At 47.9% G+C, this 20127-nt stretch overlaps 1 protein-coding gene across 1 annotated transcript in view; it reads right to left on the bottom strand.

Annotated features, from left to right (window-relative positions):
* LOC123999341 (guanine nucleotide exchange factor subunit RIC1-like) overlaps positions 1 to 19750 on the bottom strand; it is a 106078-nt gene extending 86328 nt beyond the window's left edge. The window contains exon 1 of the mRNA XM_046304992.1: positions 18541 to 19750. Coding sequence (XP_046160948.1) covers positions 18541 to 18681 — 141 coding nt within the window. The 5' untranslated portion in view covers positions 18682 to 19750. The remainder of the gene's footprint in view (positions 1 to 18540) is intronic.
* Between the last annotated feature and the right edge of the window lie 377 nt (positions 19751 to 20127).

Genomic DNA, 20127 nt, shown 5'->3' with positions numbered 1-20127 from the left:
GAGAGAGAGCCACAGAGAGAGAGCCACAGAGAGAGAGCCACAGAGAGAGCCACAGAGAGAGAGAGCCACAGAGAGAGAGCCACAGAGAGAGAGAGAGAGCCACAGAGAGAGAGAGAGAGAGAGAGAGAGAGAGAGAGAGAGAGAGAGAGAGAGAGAGAGAGAGAGACAGAGAGAGAGAGAGAGCCACAGAGAGAGAGAGCCACAGAGAGAGAGAGAGAGAGCCACAGAGAGAGAGAGAGAGAGAGCCACAGAGAGAGAGAGAGAGAGAGCCAAAGAGCCAAAGAGAGCCACAGAGCCACAGAGAGCCACAGAGAGCCACAGAGAGAGAGAGAGCCACAGAGAGAGAGAGAGCCACAGAGAGAGAGAGAGCCACAGAGAGAGAGAGAGCCACAGAGAGAGAGAGAGACAGAGAGAGAGAGAGCCACAGAGAGAGAGAGAGCCACAGAGAGAGAGAGAGCCACAGAGAGAGAGAGAGCCACAGAGAGAGAGAGCCACAGAGAGAGAGAGAGCCACAGAGAGAGAGAGAGCCACAGAGAGAGAGAAAGCCACACAGAGAGAGAAAGCCACACAGAGAGAGAGAGCCACACAGAGAGAGAGAGCCACAGAGAGAGAGAGCCACAGAGAGAGAGAGCCACAGAGAGAGAGAGCCACAGAGAGAGAGAGAGCCACAGAGAGAGAGAGAGAGAGCCAAAGAGAGCCTCAGAGAGACACAGAGCCAAAGAGAGCCACAGAGAGACACAGAGCCACAGAGCCACAGAGAGAGAGAGAGAGCCACAGAGAGAGAGAGAGCCACAGAGAGAGAGAGAGCCACAGAGAGAGAGAGAGAGAGAGAGCCACAGAGAGAGAGAGAGAGAGAGAGAGCCACAGAGAGAGAGAGAGAGAGAGAGCCACAGAGAGAGAGAGAGAGAGAGAGCCAGAGAGAGAGAGAGAGAGAGAGAGAGAGAGAGAGAGAGAGAGAGAGAGAGAGAGAGCCACAGAGAGAGAGAGCCACAGAGCCAAAGAGAGCCACAGAGAGAGAGAGAGCCACAGAGAGAGAGAGAGCCAAAGAGAGCCACAGAGAGAGAGAGAGCCACAGAGAGCCACAGAGCCAAAGAGAGCCACAGAGAGAGAGAGAGAGAGAGAGAGAGCCACAGAGAGAGAGAGAGAGAGAGCCACAGAGAGAGAGAGAGAGAGAGCGAGAGAGCCACAGAGAGAGAGAGAGAGCCACAGAGAGAGAGACAGCTACAGAGAGAGAGAGAGCCACAGAGAGCCACAGAGCCAAAGAGAGCCACAGAGAGAGAGAGCCACAGAGAGAGAGAGCCACAGAGAGCCACAGAGCCAAAGAGAGCCACAGAGAGAGAGAGAGAGCCACAGAGAGAGAGAGAGAGAGAGAGAGAGAGAGCCACAGAGAGAGAGAGCCACAGAGAGAGAGAGCCACAGAGCCAAAGAGAGCCACAGAGAGAGAGAGAGCCACAGAGAGCCACAGAGCCAAAGAGAGCCACAGAGAGAGAGAGAGAGAGAGCCACAGAGAGAGAGAGAGAGAGAGCCAAAGAGAGCCACAGAGGGAGAGAGAGAGAGCCACAGAGAGAGAGAGAGAGAGAGCCACGAGAGAGCCACAGAGAGAGAGAGAGAGCCACAGAGAGAGAGAGAGAGCCACAGAGAGAGAGAGAGAGAGAGCCACAGAGAGAGAGAGAGAGAGAGCCACAGAGAGAGAGAGAGAGAGAGCCACAGAGAGAGAGAGAGAGAGAGAGAGAGCCACAGAGAGAGAGACAGAGAGAGAGAGAGACAGAGAGAGAGAGAGAGCCACAGAGAGAGAGAGCCACAGAGAGAGAGAGAAAGCCACAGAGAGAGAGAGAGAGAGCCACAGAGAGAGAGAGAGAGCCACAGAGAGAGAGAGAGCCACAGAGAGAGAGAGAGCCACAGAGAGAGAGAGAGCACAGAGAGAGAGAGAGAGCCACAGAGAGAGAGAGAGAGCCACAGAGAGAGAGAGAGAGCCACAGAGAGAGAGAGAGAGCCACAGAGAGAGAGCCACAGAGAGAGAGCCACAGAGAGAGAGAGAGAGAGCCACAGAGAGAGAGAGAGAGAGACAGAGAGAGAGAGAGCCACAGAGAGAGAGAGAGAGAGAGCCACAGAGAGAGAGAGAGCCACAGAGAGAGAGAGCCACAGAGAGAGAGAGCCACAGAGAGAGAGAGAGAGAGCCACAGAGAGAGAGAAAGCCACACAGAGAGAGAGAGAGAGAGCCACAGAGAGAGAGAGAGCCACAGAGAGAGAGAGAGAGAGCCACAGAGAGAGAGAGCCACAGAGAGAGAGAGAGAGCCACAGAGAGAGAGAGCCACAGAGAGAGAGAGCCACAGAGAGAGAGAGCCACAGAGAGAGAGAGAGAGAGAGCCACAGAGAGAGAGAGAGAGAGCCACAGAGAGAGAGAGAGAGACAGAGAGAGAGAGAGCCACAGAGAGAGAGAGAGAGAGAGAGAGAGAGAGAGAGAGAGAGAGAGAGCCAGAGAGAGAGAGAGCCACAGAGAGAGAGAAAGCCACAGAGAGAGAGAAAGCCACACAGAGAGAGAGAAAGCCACAGAGAGAGAGAGAGAAGCCACACAGAGAGAGAGAGAGAGCCACACAGAGAGAGAGAGAAAGCCACACAGAGAGAGAGAGACAGAGAGCCACACAGAGAGAGAGAGAGAGCCACAGAGAGAGAGAGAGAGCCACAGAGAGAGAGAGAGAGAGAGCCACAGAGAGAGAGAGAGAGAGAGAGAGAGAGAGAGAGACAGAGAGAGAGAGAGAGAGAGAGAGAGCCACAGAGAGAGAGAGAGAGAGAGAGAGAGAGCCACAGAGAGAGAGAGAGAGAGAGCCACAGAGAGAGAGAGAGAGAGAGCCACAGAGAGAGAGAGAGAGAGAGCCACAGAGAGAGAGAGAGAGAGAGCCACAGAGAGAGAGAGAGAGAGAGAGAGAGAGAGAGAGAGAGAGAGAGAGAGAGAGAGAGAGAGAGAGAGAGCCACAGAGAGAGAGAGCCACAGAGCCAAAGAGAGCCACAGAGAGAGAGAGAGCCACAGAGAGAGAGAGAGCCACAGAGAGAGAGAGAGCCAGAGAGAGCCACAGAGAGAGAGAGAGCCACAGAGAGCCACAGAGCCAAAGAGAGCCACAGAGAGAGAGAGCCACAGAGAGAGAGAGAGAGAGAGCCACAGAGAGAGAGAGAGAGAGCCACAGAGAGAGCCACAGAGAGAGAGAGAGAGCCACAGAGAGAGAGACAGCTACAGAGAGAGAGAGAGCCACAGAGAGCCACAGAGCCAAAGAGAGCCACAGAGAGAGAGAGAGAGAGAGAGCCACAGAGAGAGAGAGAGAGAGCCACAGAGAGCCACAGAGCCAAAGAGAGCCACAGAGAGAGAGAGAGAGCCACAGAGAGAGAGAGAGAGAGAGAGAGCCACAGAGAGAGAGAGCCACAGAGCCAAAGAGAGCCACAGAGAGAGAGAGAGCCACAGAGAGCCACAGAGCCAAAGAGAGCCACAGAGAGAGAGAGAGCCACAGAGAGAGAGAGACACAGAGAGAGAGAGAGAGACACAGAGAGAGAGAGAGCCACAGAGAGAGAGAGAGCCACAGAGAGAGAGAAAGCCACAGAGAGAGAGAAAGCCACACAGAGAGAGAGAAAGCCACACAGAGAGAGAGAGAAAGCCACAGAGAGAGAGAGAGAGAGCCACAGAGAGAGAGAGAGAGAGCCACACAGAGAGAGAGAGAGAGAGCCACAGAGCCACAGAGAGAGAGAGAGAGCCACACAGAGAGAGAGAGAGAGCCACAGAGAGAGAGAGAGAGAGCCACAGAGAGAGAGAGCCACAGAGAGAGAGAGAGAGAGAGAGAGCCACAGAGAGAGAGAGAGAGAGAGCCACAGAGAGAGAGAGAGAGAGAGCCACAGAGAGAGAGAGAGAGAGCCACAGAGAGAGAGAGCCACAGAGAGAGAGAGAGAGAGAGAGAGAGAGAGAGAGAGAGAGAGAGAGAGCCACAGAGAGAGAGAGCCACAGAGCCAAAGAGAGCCACAGAGAGAGAGACAGCCACAGAGAGAGAGAGAGCCACAGAGAGAGAGAGAGCCACAGAGAGCCACAGAGAGAGAGAGAGCCACAGAGAGAGAGAGAGAGCCACAGAGAGAGCCACAGAGAGAGAGAGAGACAGAGAGAGAGAGAGAGAGCCACAGAGAGAGAGAGAGAGAGAGCCACAGAGAGAGAGAGAGAGAGACGAGAGAGCCACAGAGAGAGAGAGAGAGCCACAGAGAGAGAGACAGCTACAGAGAGAGAGAGAGCCACAGAGAGCCACAGAGCCAAAGAGAGCCACAGAGAGAGAGAGAGACAGAGAGAGAGAGAGAGAGAGAGAGCCACAGAGAGCCACAGAGCCAAAGAGAGCCACAGAGAGAGAGAGAGAGAGCCACAGAGAGAGAGAGAGAGAGAGAGCCACAGAGAGAGAGAGCCACAGAGAGAGAGAGAGCCACAGAGAGAGAGAGAGCCACAGAGAGCCACAGAGCCAAAGAGAGCCACAGAGAGAGAGAGAGAGAGAGAGAGAGAGAGCCACAGAGAGAGAGAGAGAGAGCCACAGAGAGAGCCACAGAGGGAGAGAGAGAGAGCCACAGAGAGAGAGAGAGAGAGAGCGAGAGAGCCACAGAGAGAGAGAGAGAGCCACAGAGAGAGAGAGAGCCACAGAGAGAGAGAGAGAGCCACAGAGAGAGAGAGAGAGAGCCACAGAGAGAGAGAGAGCCACAGAGAGAGAGAGAGAGCCACAGAGAGAGAGAGAGAGAGCCACAGAGAGAGAGAGAGAGCCACAGAGAGAGAGCCACAGAGAGAGAGAGCCACAGAGAGAGAAACAGAGAGAGCCACAGAGAGAGAGAGAGAGAGAGAGAGCAAGCAGAGAGAGAGAGAGAGCAACAGAGAGAGAGAGAGAGCCACAGAGAGAGAGAGAGAGCCACAGAGAGAGAGAGAGAGCCACAGAGAGAGAGAGAGACAGAGAGAGAGAGAGAGCCACAGAGAGAGAGAGAGAGAGAGCCACAGAGAGAGAGAGAGAGCCACAGAGAGAGAGAGAGAGAGCCACAGAGAGAGAGAGAGAGAGAGACAGAGAGAGAGAGAGAGAGCCACAGAGAGAGAGAGAGCCACAGAGAGAGAGAAAGCCACACAGAGAGAGAGAGAGAGAGCCACAGAGAGAGAGAGAGCCACAGAGAGAGAGAGAGCCACAGAGAGAGAGAGAGAGAGAGAGAGAGCCACAGAGAGAGAGAGCCACAGAGAGAGAGAGAGAGAGAGAGAGAGAGAGCCACAGAGAGAGAGAGAGAGCCACAGAGAGAGAGAGAGCCACAGAGAGAGAGAGAGAGCCACAGAGAGAGAGAGAGCCACAGAGAGAGAGAGAGCCACAGAGAGAGAGAGAGCCACAGAGAGAGAGAGCCACAGAGAGAGAGAAAGCCACAGAGAGAGAGAAAGCCACACAGAGAGAGAGAAAGCCACAGAGAGAGAGAGAAAGCCACACAGAGAGAGAGAGAAAGCCACACAGAGAGAGAGAGAAAGCCACAGAGAGAGAGAGAGAGCCACAGAGAGAGAGAGAAAGCCACACAGAGAGAGAGAGAGAGAGCCACAGAGAGAGAGAGAGAGAGCCACAGAGAGAGAGAGAGAGAGCCACAGAGAGAGAGAGAGAGCCACAGAGAGAGAGAGAGAGCCACAGAGAGAGAGAGAGAGCCACAGAGAGAGAGAGAGAGCCACAGAGAGAGAGAGAGAGCCACAGAGAGAGAGAGAGCCACAGAGAGAGAGAGAGCCACAGAGAGAGAGAGCCACAGAGAGAGAGAGAAAGCCACACAGAGAGAGAGAGCCACAGAGAGAGAGAGCCACAGAGAGAGAGAGCCACAGAGAGAGAGAGCCACAGAGAGAGAGAGAGAGAGAGAGAGAGCCACAGAGCCACAGAGCCAAAGAGCCAAAGAGAGCCAGAGAGCCACAGAGCCACAGAGAGCCACAGAGCCAGAGAGAGAGACACAGAGCCAGAGAGAGAGACACAGAGCCAGAGAGAGAGACACAGAGCCAGAGAGAGAGACACAGAGCCAGAGAGAGAGACACAGAGCCAGAGAGAGAGACACAGAGCCAGAGAGAGAGACACAGAGCCAGAGAGAGACACACAGAGCCAGAGAGAGACACACAGAGCCAGAGAGAGACACACAGAGCCAGAGAGAGACACACAGAGCCAGAGAGAGACACACAGAGCCAGAGAGAGACACACAGAGCCAGAGAGAGACACACAGAGCCAGAGAGAGACACACAGAGCCAGAGAGAGACACACAGAGCCAGAGAGAGACACACAGAGCCAGAGAGAGACACACAGAGCCAGAGAGAGACACACAGAGCCAGAGAGAGACACAGAGCCAGAGAGAGACAAAGAGAGAGCAAGAGGGAGTATCCTCACATTACAATATAAGAAAAGCAGGGAAGGTAACTGGGTAGAGGACAATGACCCCTCACGGAAAAGGTATACTTATTTCAGAGCTCTTTGTCAGAGTCTTTGTGTGCGTGTCAGGGTCTCCATTAGGAAAATGTAGCTCTGGACATTTGACCGTAAACATAGTCTTCGCATTTAACCCAACCCCTCTGAATCAGAAAGGTGCGGGGGGACTGCATCAACATCATCGGTGCACGGGGAACAGTGGGTTAACTGTCTTGATCAGGTGCAGAACAACAGATTTTTACATTGTCATGTCTGAACTAGAGGCCTGTGAGCAGCTGCCACATGGTGAAATCTTCACCGGAGGCAATCAGGGGAGTTCGCTAAGAGACAGCCAGTCACTAAGAAGAAATGAGGCTATGCAGAAACCCCACACACACACACACACACCTTGGACAGAGCAGTGCCTGCTAGTTCCTGCGAAGCCACATAATCAATCCCAATTGAATCCACAAAGAAGAAAACATTACATAAGATGTGACATCCCTCAGAGTCACATCACAGGACTTCAGGAAATTTGTTTCTACTAAGAAATAGCCTCAGATTATTGCTCCTATCTGCTTTTCGCTGAGCAAAAAGGCCAAATTCATTTGTTGTGTTTTGTAGACATCCGAGGTCCTGCAGTAGCCAACATCACAGACACGCTGATCCTGTTAAACAGCAGAGCAATGCCACCGTATACATAAATCATAGCACAGTTACACACACAGATCCTGCAATGACACCATAATCATAAAATAAGATTACAAGCCATTAACTCCTTTTCATCTCAGACAGAGCCACACACACACACACACACACACACACACACACACACACACACACTCACACACACACATATAACTTAATTATAATTTCCATTCACTTCTCTACATGACATTTAGCCTAAATCCATTTTTAAATATCTGTCTGCATCCACAGAGCTTTCACACAAACAGAAAAATGACTGTCCACTGAACTGAGATTGGCTATGCAGCAAAATTACATTTAAAAAAAAACTGTTTCACAATGAATATTGTAAACCTCTATGACTTGGTCAATGGTTTGTATTAATGATGATTCTCTGGTGACCTTCAGGATCGATTCAGAGGATTTTCTTCCACATATACAAAAGGGGGAACCTGGAAAAGATACAGGCAGTACACAACAATATATTGTTATGCTGCCAGACCCAGGCCTGGGCTCTTTCTTTCAGCAGGAAATATAAACGTGTTCTTTTCTAATGAGACCGTGCGATGCCAAGCACAGAATACACTTATAAAAGACTAGACAGTGAATTATTTAATACGGTTGGGCAGTAGGCAGATTTTCATACCGTTTCTGTACCATACCGTGGTATAAGGTATTACTATAATTACGCACAAGGGGAGCTATTGAAAACAATATATGTGTTGAAGTTATACTTAACTTCATTGGGATAGAGGGCAGCATTGGGAAGTTTGGATGAAAAGCGTGCCCATAGTAAATTGCCTGTTACTCAGGCCCAGAAGCGATGATATGCATATAATTTGTTAGATTTGGATAGAAAACTCTATATAAAGTTTTCAAAACTGTTAAAATAATGTATGAGAGTATAACAGATCTCATATCGCAGGCAAAAACCTGAGAAAAATTCAACCAGGAAGTGGGACATCTGAGGCTTGTAGTTTTTGTGATTGCCTATCCAATATCCAGTGTAAACGGGGTCAGATTGCACTTTCTAAGGCTTCCACTAGATGTCAACAGTCTTTAGAAAGTTGTTTCAGGCTTCTATTATGGAAGGGGAGAGAATAAGACCACTCTAAGCAGATGGCTCAGCTGAAAGCCTTTAGTTGTTGATCGCGTGAGCTCCGTTCCCTTTCTAATGAAAACAGCAGTATTGTCCGGTTGAAACATCATTGAATATTTATGATAAAAATACCCTAATGATTGATTAGAAACATCGTTTGACATGTTTCTACGAACGTTAAATGGAACTTTTTCGACTTTTCGTCTGGGCTTTGTGCTCGCGCTTTGTGCATTTGGATCACTGGACTAAACGCGGGAACAAAAAGGAGGTATTTGGACATAAAGATGAACTTTATCAAACAAAACAAACATTTGTTGTCAAACATGGAGTCCTGGGAGTGCAATCAGATGAAGATCATCAAAGGTAAGTGATTCATTTTAACACCATTTCTGACTTTTGTGACACCTCTCCTTGGTTGGAAAATGGCTGTGTGGTTTTCTGTGACTAGGTGCTGACTTAACAGTCACATGGTGTGCTTTCGCCGTAAAGCCTTTTTGAAATCGGACACTGTGGCTGGATTAACAACAAGTTTATCTTTAAATTTTGTATGATACTTGTATATGTTAGAGGAATTTTAATTATGAGATTTCTTTTTGAATTTGGCGCGGTGGAACGCTAGCGTCCCGAACGATCCCATTGAGGTTAATGTATACACTGAGCGTACAAAGCATTAGGAACACTTTCCTAATATTGAGTTTAACCCCCTCTTGCCCTCAGGAAAGCCTCAATTCATTGGGGAATGGACTCTACAAGGTGTCGAAAGCGTTGCACCGGGATGCTGGACCATGTTGACTCCAATGCTTCCCACAGTTGAGATAAGATGGCTAGATGTCCTTTGATTGGTGGACCATTCTTGATACACGCAGGAAACTGTTGTGTGAAAAAACCAGCAGCGTTGCATTTCTTGACACAAACCGGTGCACCTGGCACCTACCACCATACCCCGTTCAAATGCACTTAACCTTTTTGGGATAGGGGGCAGCATGTTCACTTTTGGATGAATAGTGTGCCCAGAGTGAACTGCCTCCTACTCTGTCCCAGATGCTAATATATGCATATTATTATTAGTATTGGATAGAAAACACTGAAGTTTCTAAAACTGTTTGAATGTTGAATGATGTCTGTGAGTATAACAGAACTCATATGGCAAGCGAAAACCTGAAAAAAAATCAAACCAGGAAGTGGGACATCTGAGGTTTGTAGTTTTTCAAAAGCTTGGCCTACCGAATACACATTGAGATATGGATGGAGTTGCATATTTATGGTGTTGTTTCTAACTGTTGATTCCAAAATGGCGGCTAGTCCTCTGGCTGTTTTGGGTTCTGAGCACCGTTCTCAGATTATGCTTTTTTAAATCTGACACAGCGGTTACATTAAGGAGAAATATATCTTTAATTCTGTGAATAACACTTGTATCTTTTATCAATGTTTATTATGAGTATTTCTGCTAAATCACCAGATGTTTTGGATTCAAAACATTACTGCACGTAAGGAACCAATGTAAACTGAGATTATTGGATATAAATATGCACATTATCGAACGAAACATACATGTATTGTGTAACATGATGTCCTGAGTGTCATCTGATAATATATAATGTTAGTGATTAATTTTATCTATATTTCTGCTTTTTGTGACTCCCATCTTTGGCTGGACAAATGGCTGTGTTTTTTCGACTTGGCAGTGATCTAACATAATCATATGTTGTGCTTTCGCTGTAAAGCATTTTTTAAATTGGACACGATGGGTAGATTAACAAGATGTTTCTTTCATTTGCTGTACTGGACTTGTTAATGCGTGAAAGTTACATATTTCAAAAAAATATTTTTGAATTTCACGAGCTGCCTTTACAGCAGGAATGTTGTCGAGGTGTTCCGCTAGCAGAACCCCTGCGCTAGAAAGGTTAAATATTTTGTCCTGCCCTGAAACTGTTGTGTGGAAAAACCCAGCAGCGTTGCAGTTCTTGACACAAACCGGTGCTCCTGGCACCTACCACCGTACCCCGTTCAAAGGCACTTCAATCTTTTGTCTTGCCCATTCACCCTCACACACAATCTGTCTCAATTGTCTCAAGGCTTAAAATTCCTTCCTTAACCGGTCTCCTCCCCTTAATCTACACTGATTGAAGTGGATTTAACAAGTGACATCAATAAGGGGTCATAGTGTACAAAACTTACCAGGTGAAAGCTAAGTGTAGTTATAAGTAGAGGCGTAGCACGCATCCCCACAGCCCCCGGTATGATTTTCAAACGGTATTGAACATCATACATGCTTGGGAGATATTGGTATATCTCCCATGCCTATTATATAATAGCAGAGACAGTGGAAACTAGGCCTTCATGAATGTGGGTGTGTCTTATTGTAATATGAGGCCACATCCACTTCCACCCCCTCTCCTAACTGTGCCAAGGAAAACCGCTATAAGACTTTAGTGGAGGAGCTTGAGGACAGGTCTCTACTTGTCCTAGCTGTGTGTGTAGCGGAGCCCCCGGTCCTGGAGCACCAGCAGCACTGGGCCAGGCGGAGACTGGGGGGGGGGGGGGGGTGATTCACTGACTGACTGGGGGGGGGTGATTCACTGACTGACTGGGGGGGGGGGGGTGATTCACTGACTGACTGGGGGGGGGGTGATTCACTGACTGACTGGGGGGGGGGGGGGGGTGATTCACTGACTGACTGGGGGGGTGATTCACTGACTGACTGGGGGGGTGATTCACTGACTGACTGGGGGGGTGATTCACTGACTGACTGGGGGGGGGGGTGATTCACTGACTGACTGGGGGGGGGGGGGTGATTCACTGACTGACTGGGGGGGGGGGGGTGATTCACTGACTGACTGGGGGGGGGGGGGGGTGATTCACTGACTGACTGGGGGGGGTGATTCACTGACTAGAAGGTTAAAGTGCAGAAGCTTTCTAAACGTATTTCACACAATAGATTATTTACCATTAATTTCTACTGGGCACAAAATAATCTGAAACAACCAAAACAAACAGCTAATGCAGCCAACATGTTATCGAGTGACAAGATTGATGTAGTCATCGCATTCTAGGAATATGGGACCAAATACTAAACTTTTGACTACTTTAATACACAAGTTAATTAATTCCAATATCTTTAGTACCCTAAAATGGGGGTGGCGTGGGGGGGGGGGGGACTATGTACAAGGGCTGTAATTTCTAAATGTGTCACCTGATATGGATGAAAGACTCAAATTAAAGCTGATAGTCTGCACTTCACCCTCAATCATTGTATCATTTCAAATCCAAAGTGCTAGAGGAGTACAAAGCCAAAACAACAAAGAAAATGAGTCATTGTACGAAATAGAAACAGGGGCTCTGTATTCTAAGGATGCATGTTTCAACAGAAAATATACCAAGATTCAATACCAGAATCAATGTTTATCTATCAGGAGTTTAAAACCAGAGATATGATCACTATGCCAGGGTTCTCCTCAAATAAAGACGGACGGTGCGTCACCATGTAAAGATTTCCAAATTAAACTGATAGTTCCTAAATATCTTTGATCGCCAATGACATCGTTGTGCATTGCGAAACAGGCTGTTCATAAATTCAGAGCGTTTCCATGTTCTACAATTAATCCAGTGCATTTCAGCAATAGGGGAAGCCTTAAGTATAGCATCGTCTAATCATACAAACTTTAATGGCAGTCAAACAAAAGTAAAATTACCCAAGTTGCTAAGCTTGCAAGATAACCTCCAACGAATGCCAGAATATATCCTATATTGGGAAAAAATTGAGTTGATTATACAGATAGCAGATCAGCTCATGAATAATGGGGAGATAAAGAGAGCAACTAGTTAAGATTAGAGGTCGACCGATTAATCAGAGCCAATTTCATAATCGGAAATCAGTATTTTTGGGCGATATTTTTTTTATACCTTTATTTAACTAGGCAAGTCAGTTAAGAACACATTCTTATTTTCAATGACAGCCTAGGAAGAGTGGGTTAACTGCCTTGTTCAGGGGCAGAACGACAGATTTGTACCTTGACAGCTCAGGGATTCAATCTTGCAACCTTACGGTTAACTAGTCCAACGCTCTAACCACCTGCCTCACAAGGAGCCTGCCTGTTAAGCAAATGCAGTAAGAAGCCAGCTAACAAACTTATCTTATAAAAAACTATCAATCATAATCACTAGTTAATAACTACACATGGTTGATGATATTACTAGTTTATCTAGCGTGTCCTGCATTACATATAATCGATGCGGTGCGCATTTGCGAAAAAGGACTATTGTTGCTCCAATGTGTACCTAACCTTAAACATCAATGCCTTTCTTTTTCAAGCATATCAGCCTAATGGCTGGTGTAACCGATATGAAATGGCTAGCTAGTTAGCAGAGTGCGCGCTAATAACGTTTCAAACATCACTCGCTCTGAGACTTGGAGTCGTTATTCCCCTTGCTCTGCAAGGGCCGCGGCATCTGTGGAGCGATGGGTAACGCTGCTTTGATGGTGGCTGTTGTCGTTTTGTTCCTGGTTCAAGCCCAGGTAGGGGTGAGGAGAGGGACGGAAGCTATACTGTTACACTGGCAATACTAAAGTGCCTATAAGAACATCCAATAGTCAAAGGTATATGAAAATCAAAACTGTGACGAGGTTGGACACCAAACACCAAGGCCACTCAGACAATACCCCACATATAATACCAAGCTTCATAAAAACCCATTCTACTGAGTCAATGTAATTGAAGAGGTCCCAGAGGGTAATTCAGCGTTCCGAATAGGGTCGGGCCGAGGTGTCCGGGGAAGCATTCTGAATAGGGTCGGGCCGAGGTGTCCGGGGAAGCATTCAGAATAGGGTCGGGCCGAGGTGTCCGGGGAAGCATTCAGAATAGGGTCGGGCCGAGGTGTCCGGGGAAGCATTCAGAATAGGGTCGGGCCGAGGTGTCCGGGGAAGCATTCAGAATAGGGTCGGGCCGAGGTATCCAGGGGAAAAAAAACGGTGCCAGAGGGGATGGATGACTGCCATTTTACGGGCTCCTAACCAATTGTGCCAAGTTTGTTACTTATTTTGTACATAATGTTAATGCTACCACCTCTTATGACCGAAAAGAGCTTCTGAATATCAGAACAGCGATTACTCACCTCGAACTGGACAAAGATTTTTTTGAGTCTGACGCGAAGGATATAATGTTGCTCCCGGACAAGGCACTAAACCCTGTCATTCACATGAAGAAAAGAAGGAAATACAAATCAGGGTGACTTGTGAGATTTCATTGGCGAGTGGGTAACATGCAAGCATCCTTTCAAGCATCCTTTCTATTGGCCAACGTGCAATCACTGGAGAACAAACTGGATGAGCTCCGTTCGAGACTATCCAACCGACAGGGCACTAACTGTAATATCTTATGTTTCACCGAGTCGTGGCTGAACAACGACACTGATAATATATAGTTGGCTGGGTTCTTCGTGCATCGGCAGGACAGAACACCTAAGTCCGGCTAGACGAGGGGTGGGGGGGTCAATTTGTCAATAACGGCTGGTGTGCGATGTCTGATATTAAAGAAGTCTCAAGATTTTGCTCATCTGAGGTAGAGCACCTTATGATAAGCTGCAGACCACACTATCTACCAAGAGAGTTCTCATCTATATTTTTCGTAGCTGTCCATTTACCACCACAAACCGATGCTGGTACTAAGAACGCACTCAACGAGCTGTATAAGGCCATAAGCAAACAAGAAAATGCTCATCCAGAAGCGGCGCTCTAATGGCCGGGGACTTTAATGCAGGAAACTTAAATATGTTATACGTCATTCTACCAGCATGTGCAAACGGGGGGGGGGGTCTAACTCTAGAACACCTTTACTCCACACACAGAGACAAACCTCTCCCTCATCCTCCATTTGGCAAATCTGACCATAATTATATTCTCCTGATTCCTGCTTACAAGCTAAAACTAAAGCAGGAAGTACCAGTGATTTGTTCAATATGGAAGTGGTCAGATGACGCGGGTGCTACGCTACAGGACTGTTTTTGCTAGCACAGACTGGAATATGTTCCGGGATTTAGCAAACGGATTTGATGCGTGTACCACCTCAGTCCCTGGCTTCATCAATAAGTGCATCGATGATGTCGTACCCACAGTGACCGTATGTACATATCCCAAACAGAGTCCATGGATTACATCTGCACCAATCTAAAGGCTAGAGCTGCCGCTGTCAAGGACTGGGACATTAATCCGGACGCTTATAAGAAATTCTGTTATGCCTTCAGACGAACCATCAAACAGGCAGAGCAGGGCTATACAGGGCTAAGATTGAATCCTACTACACCGGCTCTGACGCTCGTCGGAGGGCTTGGCAGGGCTTGAAAACTATTACTGGTGATAGGTGGGGTGGGCTGAGAGTGGCTGAGGGGTGGAATTAAAGAGCTGAGGTCTATGGTGATAGGTGGGGTGGGCTGAGAGTGGCTGAGGGGTGGGATTAAAGATCTGAGGTCTATGGTGATAGGTGGGGTGGGCTGGGAGTGGCTGAGGGGTGGGATTAAAGAGCTGAGGTCTATGGTGATAGGTGGGGTGGGCTGGGAGTGGCTGAGGGGTGGGATTAAAGAGCTGAGGTCTATGGTGATAGGTGGGATGGGCTGGGAGTGGCTGAGGGGTGGGATTAAAGAGCTGAGGTCTATGGTGATAGGTGGGGTGGGCTGAGAGTGGCTGAGGGTGGGATTAAAGAGCTGAGGTCTATGGTGATAGGTGGGATGGGCTGGGAGTGGCTGAGGGGTGGGATTAAAGAGCTGAGGTCTATGGTGATAGGTGGGGTGGGCTGAGAGTGGCTGAGGGGTGGGATTAAAGAGCTGAGGTCTATGGTGATAGGTGGGATGGGCTGAGAGTGGCTGAGGGGTGGGATTAAAGAGCTGAGGTCTATGGTGATAGGTGGGATGGGCTGGGAGTGGCTGAGGGGTGGGATTAAAGAGCTGAGGTCTATGGTGATAGGTGGGGTGGGCTGAGAGTGGCTGAGGGGTGGAATTAAAGAGCTGAGGTCTATGGTGATAGGTGGGGTGGGCTGGGAGTGGCTGAGGGGTGGGATTAAAGAGCTGAGGTCTATGGTGATAGGTGGGATGGGCTGAGAGTTGCTGAGGGGTGGGATTAAAGAGCTGAGGTCTATGGTGATAGGTGGGATGGGCTGAGAGTGGCTGAGGGGTGGGATTAAAGAGCTGAGGTCTATGGTGATAGGTGGGATGGGCTGGAAGTGGCTGAGGGTTGGTCTATGGTGATAGGTGGGATGGGCTGAGAGTGGCTGAGGGTTGGTCTATGGTGATAGGTGGGATGGGCTGAGAGTGGCTGAGGGTTGGTCTATGGTGATAGGTGGGGTGGGCTGGGAGTGGCTGAGGGGTGGGATTAAAGAGCTGAGGTCTATGGTGATAGGTGGGGTGGGCTGGGAGTGGCTGAGGGGTGGGATTAAAGAGCTGAGGTCTATGGTGATAGGTGGGGTGGGCTGGAAGTGGCTGAGGGTTGGTCTATGGTGATAGGTGGGATGGGCTGGGAGTGGCTGAGGGTTGGTCTATGGTGATAGGTGGGATGGGCTGGGAGTGGCTGAGGGTTGGTCTATGGTGATAGGTGGGGTGGGCTGGAAGTGGCTGAGGGTTGGTCTATGGTGATAGGTGGGATGGGCTGGAAGTGGCTGAGGGTTGGTCTATGGTGATAGGTGGGATGGGCTGAGAGTGGCTGAGGGTTGGTCTATGGTGATAGGTGGGATGGGCTGGGCTGGGAGTGGCTGAGGGTTGGTCTATGGTGATAGGTGGGATGGGCTGAGAGTGGCTGAGGGGTGGGATTAAAGAGCTGAGGTCTATGGTGATAGGTGGGGTGGGCTGGGAGTGGCTGAGGGGTGGGATTAAAGAGCTGAGGTCTATGGTGATAGGTGGGGTGGGCTGGGAGTGGCTGAGGGTGGGATTAAAGAGCTGAGGTCTATGGTGATAGGTGGGGTGGGCTGAGAGTGGCTGAGGGGTGGGATTAAAGAGCTGAGGTCTATGGTGATAGGTGGGGTGGGCTGAGAGTGGCTGAGGGGTGGGATTAAAGAGCTGAGGTCTATGGTGATAGGTGGGGTGGGCTGAGAGTGGCTGAGGGGTGGGATTAAAGAGCTGAGGTCTATGGTGATAGGTGGGATGGGCTGAGAGTGGCTGAGGGGTGGGATTAAAGAGCTGAGGTCTATAGTGATAGGTGGGGTGGGCTGAGAGTGGCTGAGGGGTGGGATTAAAGAGCTGAGGTCTATGGTGATAGGTGGGATGGGCTGGGAGTGGCTGAGGGGTGGGATTAAAGAGCTGAGGTCTATAGTGATAGGTGGGATGGGCTGGGAGTGGCTGAGGGGTGGGATTAAAGAGCTGAGGTCTATGGTGATAGGTGGGATGGGCTGGGAGTGGCTGAGGGGTGGGATTAAAGAGCTGATGTTTGGTCATGTATTATTGTGATGTGACTGCTTTATATAAAAGTACCATGTATGTAAAATGTAGCAAAAATAAATAAATGATATCTGTCCTCCAAAGAGGAGGGGTGGAGGGGTTAATATCAAATGTAAAACATTTTAAATAAAATAAATACTCAAGGCCACAAGGCAGAAGTAGCATGACTTGTGCCTGCTGTAGCTAATGTAAACAAATGTTGTTGCTCACTAGATAGAATTTGTAGTAAGTCCTTGTTGATACTAACCAGATGGCCAAACTAGATAAGAGTAACTAGCAACATAATTAAATCACAAAAATTGATTCATTTTTTAACGAAGCAGCTGCCTGTTAGCTGTCGAGAGTCAGTGGAGTAGCTAGCTAGCTAGGTTGTAGTACGCAGCGGTCTAAGGCATTGCATTTCAGTGCTAGAGGCATCACTACAGACCCTGGTTCGATTCCAGGCGGTATCACAACCGGTGATTGGGAGTCCCACAGAGCGGTGCACAATTGGTCCAGCATCGTCCAGGTTAGGCCGTCATTGTAAATAAGAATTTGTTCTTAACGGACTTGCCAAGTTAAATAACCATTTTTAAATCCTGGAAGCACAACAGGATACTTACCTCCTGTGAGACAGGGAAATAAATACTGGCCTTGATTTACACTAATGGTCTTGATTTACCTCTAATTCTACTCTACATACACCTATTATATTTGCCGCATCACTCATGTTTATACTCTTATGCAGTCATTGACTACTACTATGCAGAGATAATTGCACAGCTGACAACTGTAATCGCAGATTTTATGTGGACACCAGATGGTCCTGTGTAGCTCAGTTGGTAGAGCATGGCGCTTGTAACGCCAGGGTAGTGGGTTCGATCCCCGGGACCACCCATACGTAGAATGTATGCACACATGACTAAGTCGCTTTGGATAAAAGCGTCTGCTAAATGGCATATATTATTATATTATTATTATATTATTAAAAGTGAAAGCTGCATTGATGTTAAACAAAGAAAACAACAAATCCATCACAGAAGAAAAAAAAAAACAATATATAGCCTAGTTCAAATCAAAGTTCAGCCATGTAGTGAATATGTGTAGATTTCTTTGCTATCTTTTGTCTGGATTAAAGTCTGCCCCTGGGGTCACAAAGCCCCAGAGATCGTATATCAACAGAAGCCCTGGGGCAAGGAAAATATGGACCTATGAAGTGGCAGTACGGTGTGAACTTTCCTAACACCAAGTGACTCCTAGCACTCAAAGCAGAGGATTCAACACGCGTGTGAGGGGCTCTCTTTGTTAGAAATATATGGGAGAGGATATGTGCAGAAGAATGACGAAGATGGAGGTTGAAGTCCATGGGAACGCAACTTGCGTAATTTACACGTTGTCAAAATAAATAACAACGCTCTGCTTCAACTTAAACGTCATGTGCCACCCAGTGATAATGAAGGAGTTTGTGCCAAAGCTCTACATTATGGCTCTGATTTGCACCTCTTACAAGCCTACCTAAATACTTGACGGTATATGATCGAAGATTACAGTATTCTTACATTTTTACATATTCCTCATATCGCTAAAGTTAGCTACATTATAGTAAATTGTTAGTCCCAAATGCTGTGCTTTCGCCATGTCTTTATCTGGCTAGCTAATGTAGTTTGGCACATGCATTTAACATATACTGAACATAATACATCGATGTGTGTAACTGCCTAACACTCGTGCTGTTAAAATACAAAACAGTACAAAACAACCACCTGTTTTATTTTTTCCAAAATGCATGTACCCATGACAGCTAACGTTGGTTAAATGCCACGCCATTAACTAAAAAGTGACGCGGCAACCAAAGTGTACAGACCAAAAACTGAACTATCCAACTTGATCACCGGCTGACCGCTAAGTAAGTCACGTTAGTGGCTCGTCTGTAATTCCCTCGGTGCTTACCCGACTAAACCAGACGCTCAGTTGAGTCTCGGACAATACAGCGAAGTAAAACCTCTGGGAGCTGGGTTGAACATGAAACGGTTCTTCTTCACTTTTCAGTGGACAAAGTAGCCTCCGAGGCCAGCCAGTTAGAAAATACATGACGGTCAGTCACTTCGACTCAACACTCGCCGTGTCGCGGGTCCAGTTGAAAGGCTGGCAAGCTGTATCCCACAGTAAGAGACGATGTTGTCCAATAGCTTCATGGACAGTTTGTGGCACATTTAATCGCTCATCAAATCTATGTGCAATCCAATCAGGCTAGCTAGCCAACACTGCTAACTGGACATGGAACTTGGGCGCTCCAGTGGGGGGAAAAACAAGTCATGTGCGCAACACGGGACTTCAACTTAAAAGCTCTCGGTATTTTGCGTGTCCACCTATCTAAAAAAAACATTGCTTAGCGATGATAATACACGCAGTGTTCTTTTCGGTGTCTCTCTCCGCCGCCATCTTTAGCGATTATGTTTGCTATCCCCGAAGAGGCCTCTGCCCGGTGTGAATGGTGCTTTCAAGACAACTGGGAACTCAGAAATAACCGAGTTCAACTCATGACGTCGGTGATCTTCATTTCGGGTCGGAAAGTCGGAGCTCTAGAAAAATGTCCGAGTTTCCAGACTTGGAGTTCCCAGTTGGATGACAGCTCAAACGATTTTTCCCAGTCGAGGCTCGTCTTTTTCCGGGTTCTCAGATGTCTTGAACGCTCGGAAGTCAGAGATTTCCGAGTTCCCAGTTGTTTTGAACGTGGCAGAAATTTGCGCAGAACGAGACATCTGATGTAATTTTCTCGTGAACTTCAAATGTGGGGTGCGTTCGTATTCACATTGGTAATCGGTTCCAATTTCAGAGCACTCTGGTTTGCTAGCGATAGTAATTGAGGAATTTACGAACGCCCTAAAATTGGTGATGACAGGTGCAAGTAAACATCGACTAAAAACGCAATTAAATTGTTGCCATAACAGTTAGTCACTAACCCTCTAGATAACAAGAAAACACTCTAACCAGCTCTGTCTGCTTAGGCCGAGTAAAATGTCCAGAGTGAGGGTGTTCTCTCATTTGTTTCTGGCAGTAGATAGCAAACTAGCCCGCTTTAGCCAGTTAGCTTGGGTGCTTGACTGCCATCGTGAGTTCATGACGCTTGGATCATCCTTACTCCTCGGCCAGAGCTCTCGGAACGCCCCGAATATACGAACGGACAACCGGAAAAAAAATGCACTGAATCTGCACTTTGGCACTCCAGAATGAATTTACGAACTCACCCGAATGGCTCGTTGCTGCACTCTGGTGGTGATAAGGGAGGCCTGCACAAGAGAGACTAAATCAAATTGTATTGCTCACATACACGTGATTAGCAATGTTATTGCGAGTGTAGCGAAATGCTTGTGCTTCTAGCTCCGACAGTGCAGTGGAGAAACTAATGTACTGTAATTCAATGTAATCTTTTGTTGCACTTAGAATGAGTGTTTGTGGTTATATTTTCTCACATTTATATACTTTGTATCAAATGAAGTACCTCAGAGGAAGGCCCTAAATATAGTCTGTTCACAC

The sequence above is a fragment of the Oncorhynchus gorbuscha genome, linkage group LG16 (genome assembly GCF_021184085.1).
Source record: "Oncorhynchus gorbuscha isolate QuinsamMale2020 ecotype Even-year linkage group LG16, OgorEven_v1.0, whole genome shotgun sequence".
Taxonomy (NCBI): domain Eukaryota; kingdom Metazoa; phylum Chordata; class Actinopteri; order Salmoniformes; family Salmonidae; genus Oncorhynchus; species Oncorhynchus gorbuscha.
The sequence above is the reverse complement of the archived record's forward strand: the minus strand, read 5'-3'. Positions and strand labels throughout refer to the sequence as shown.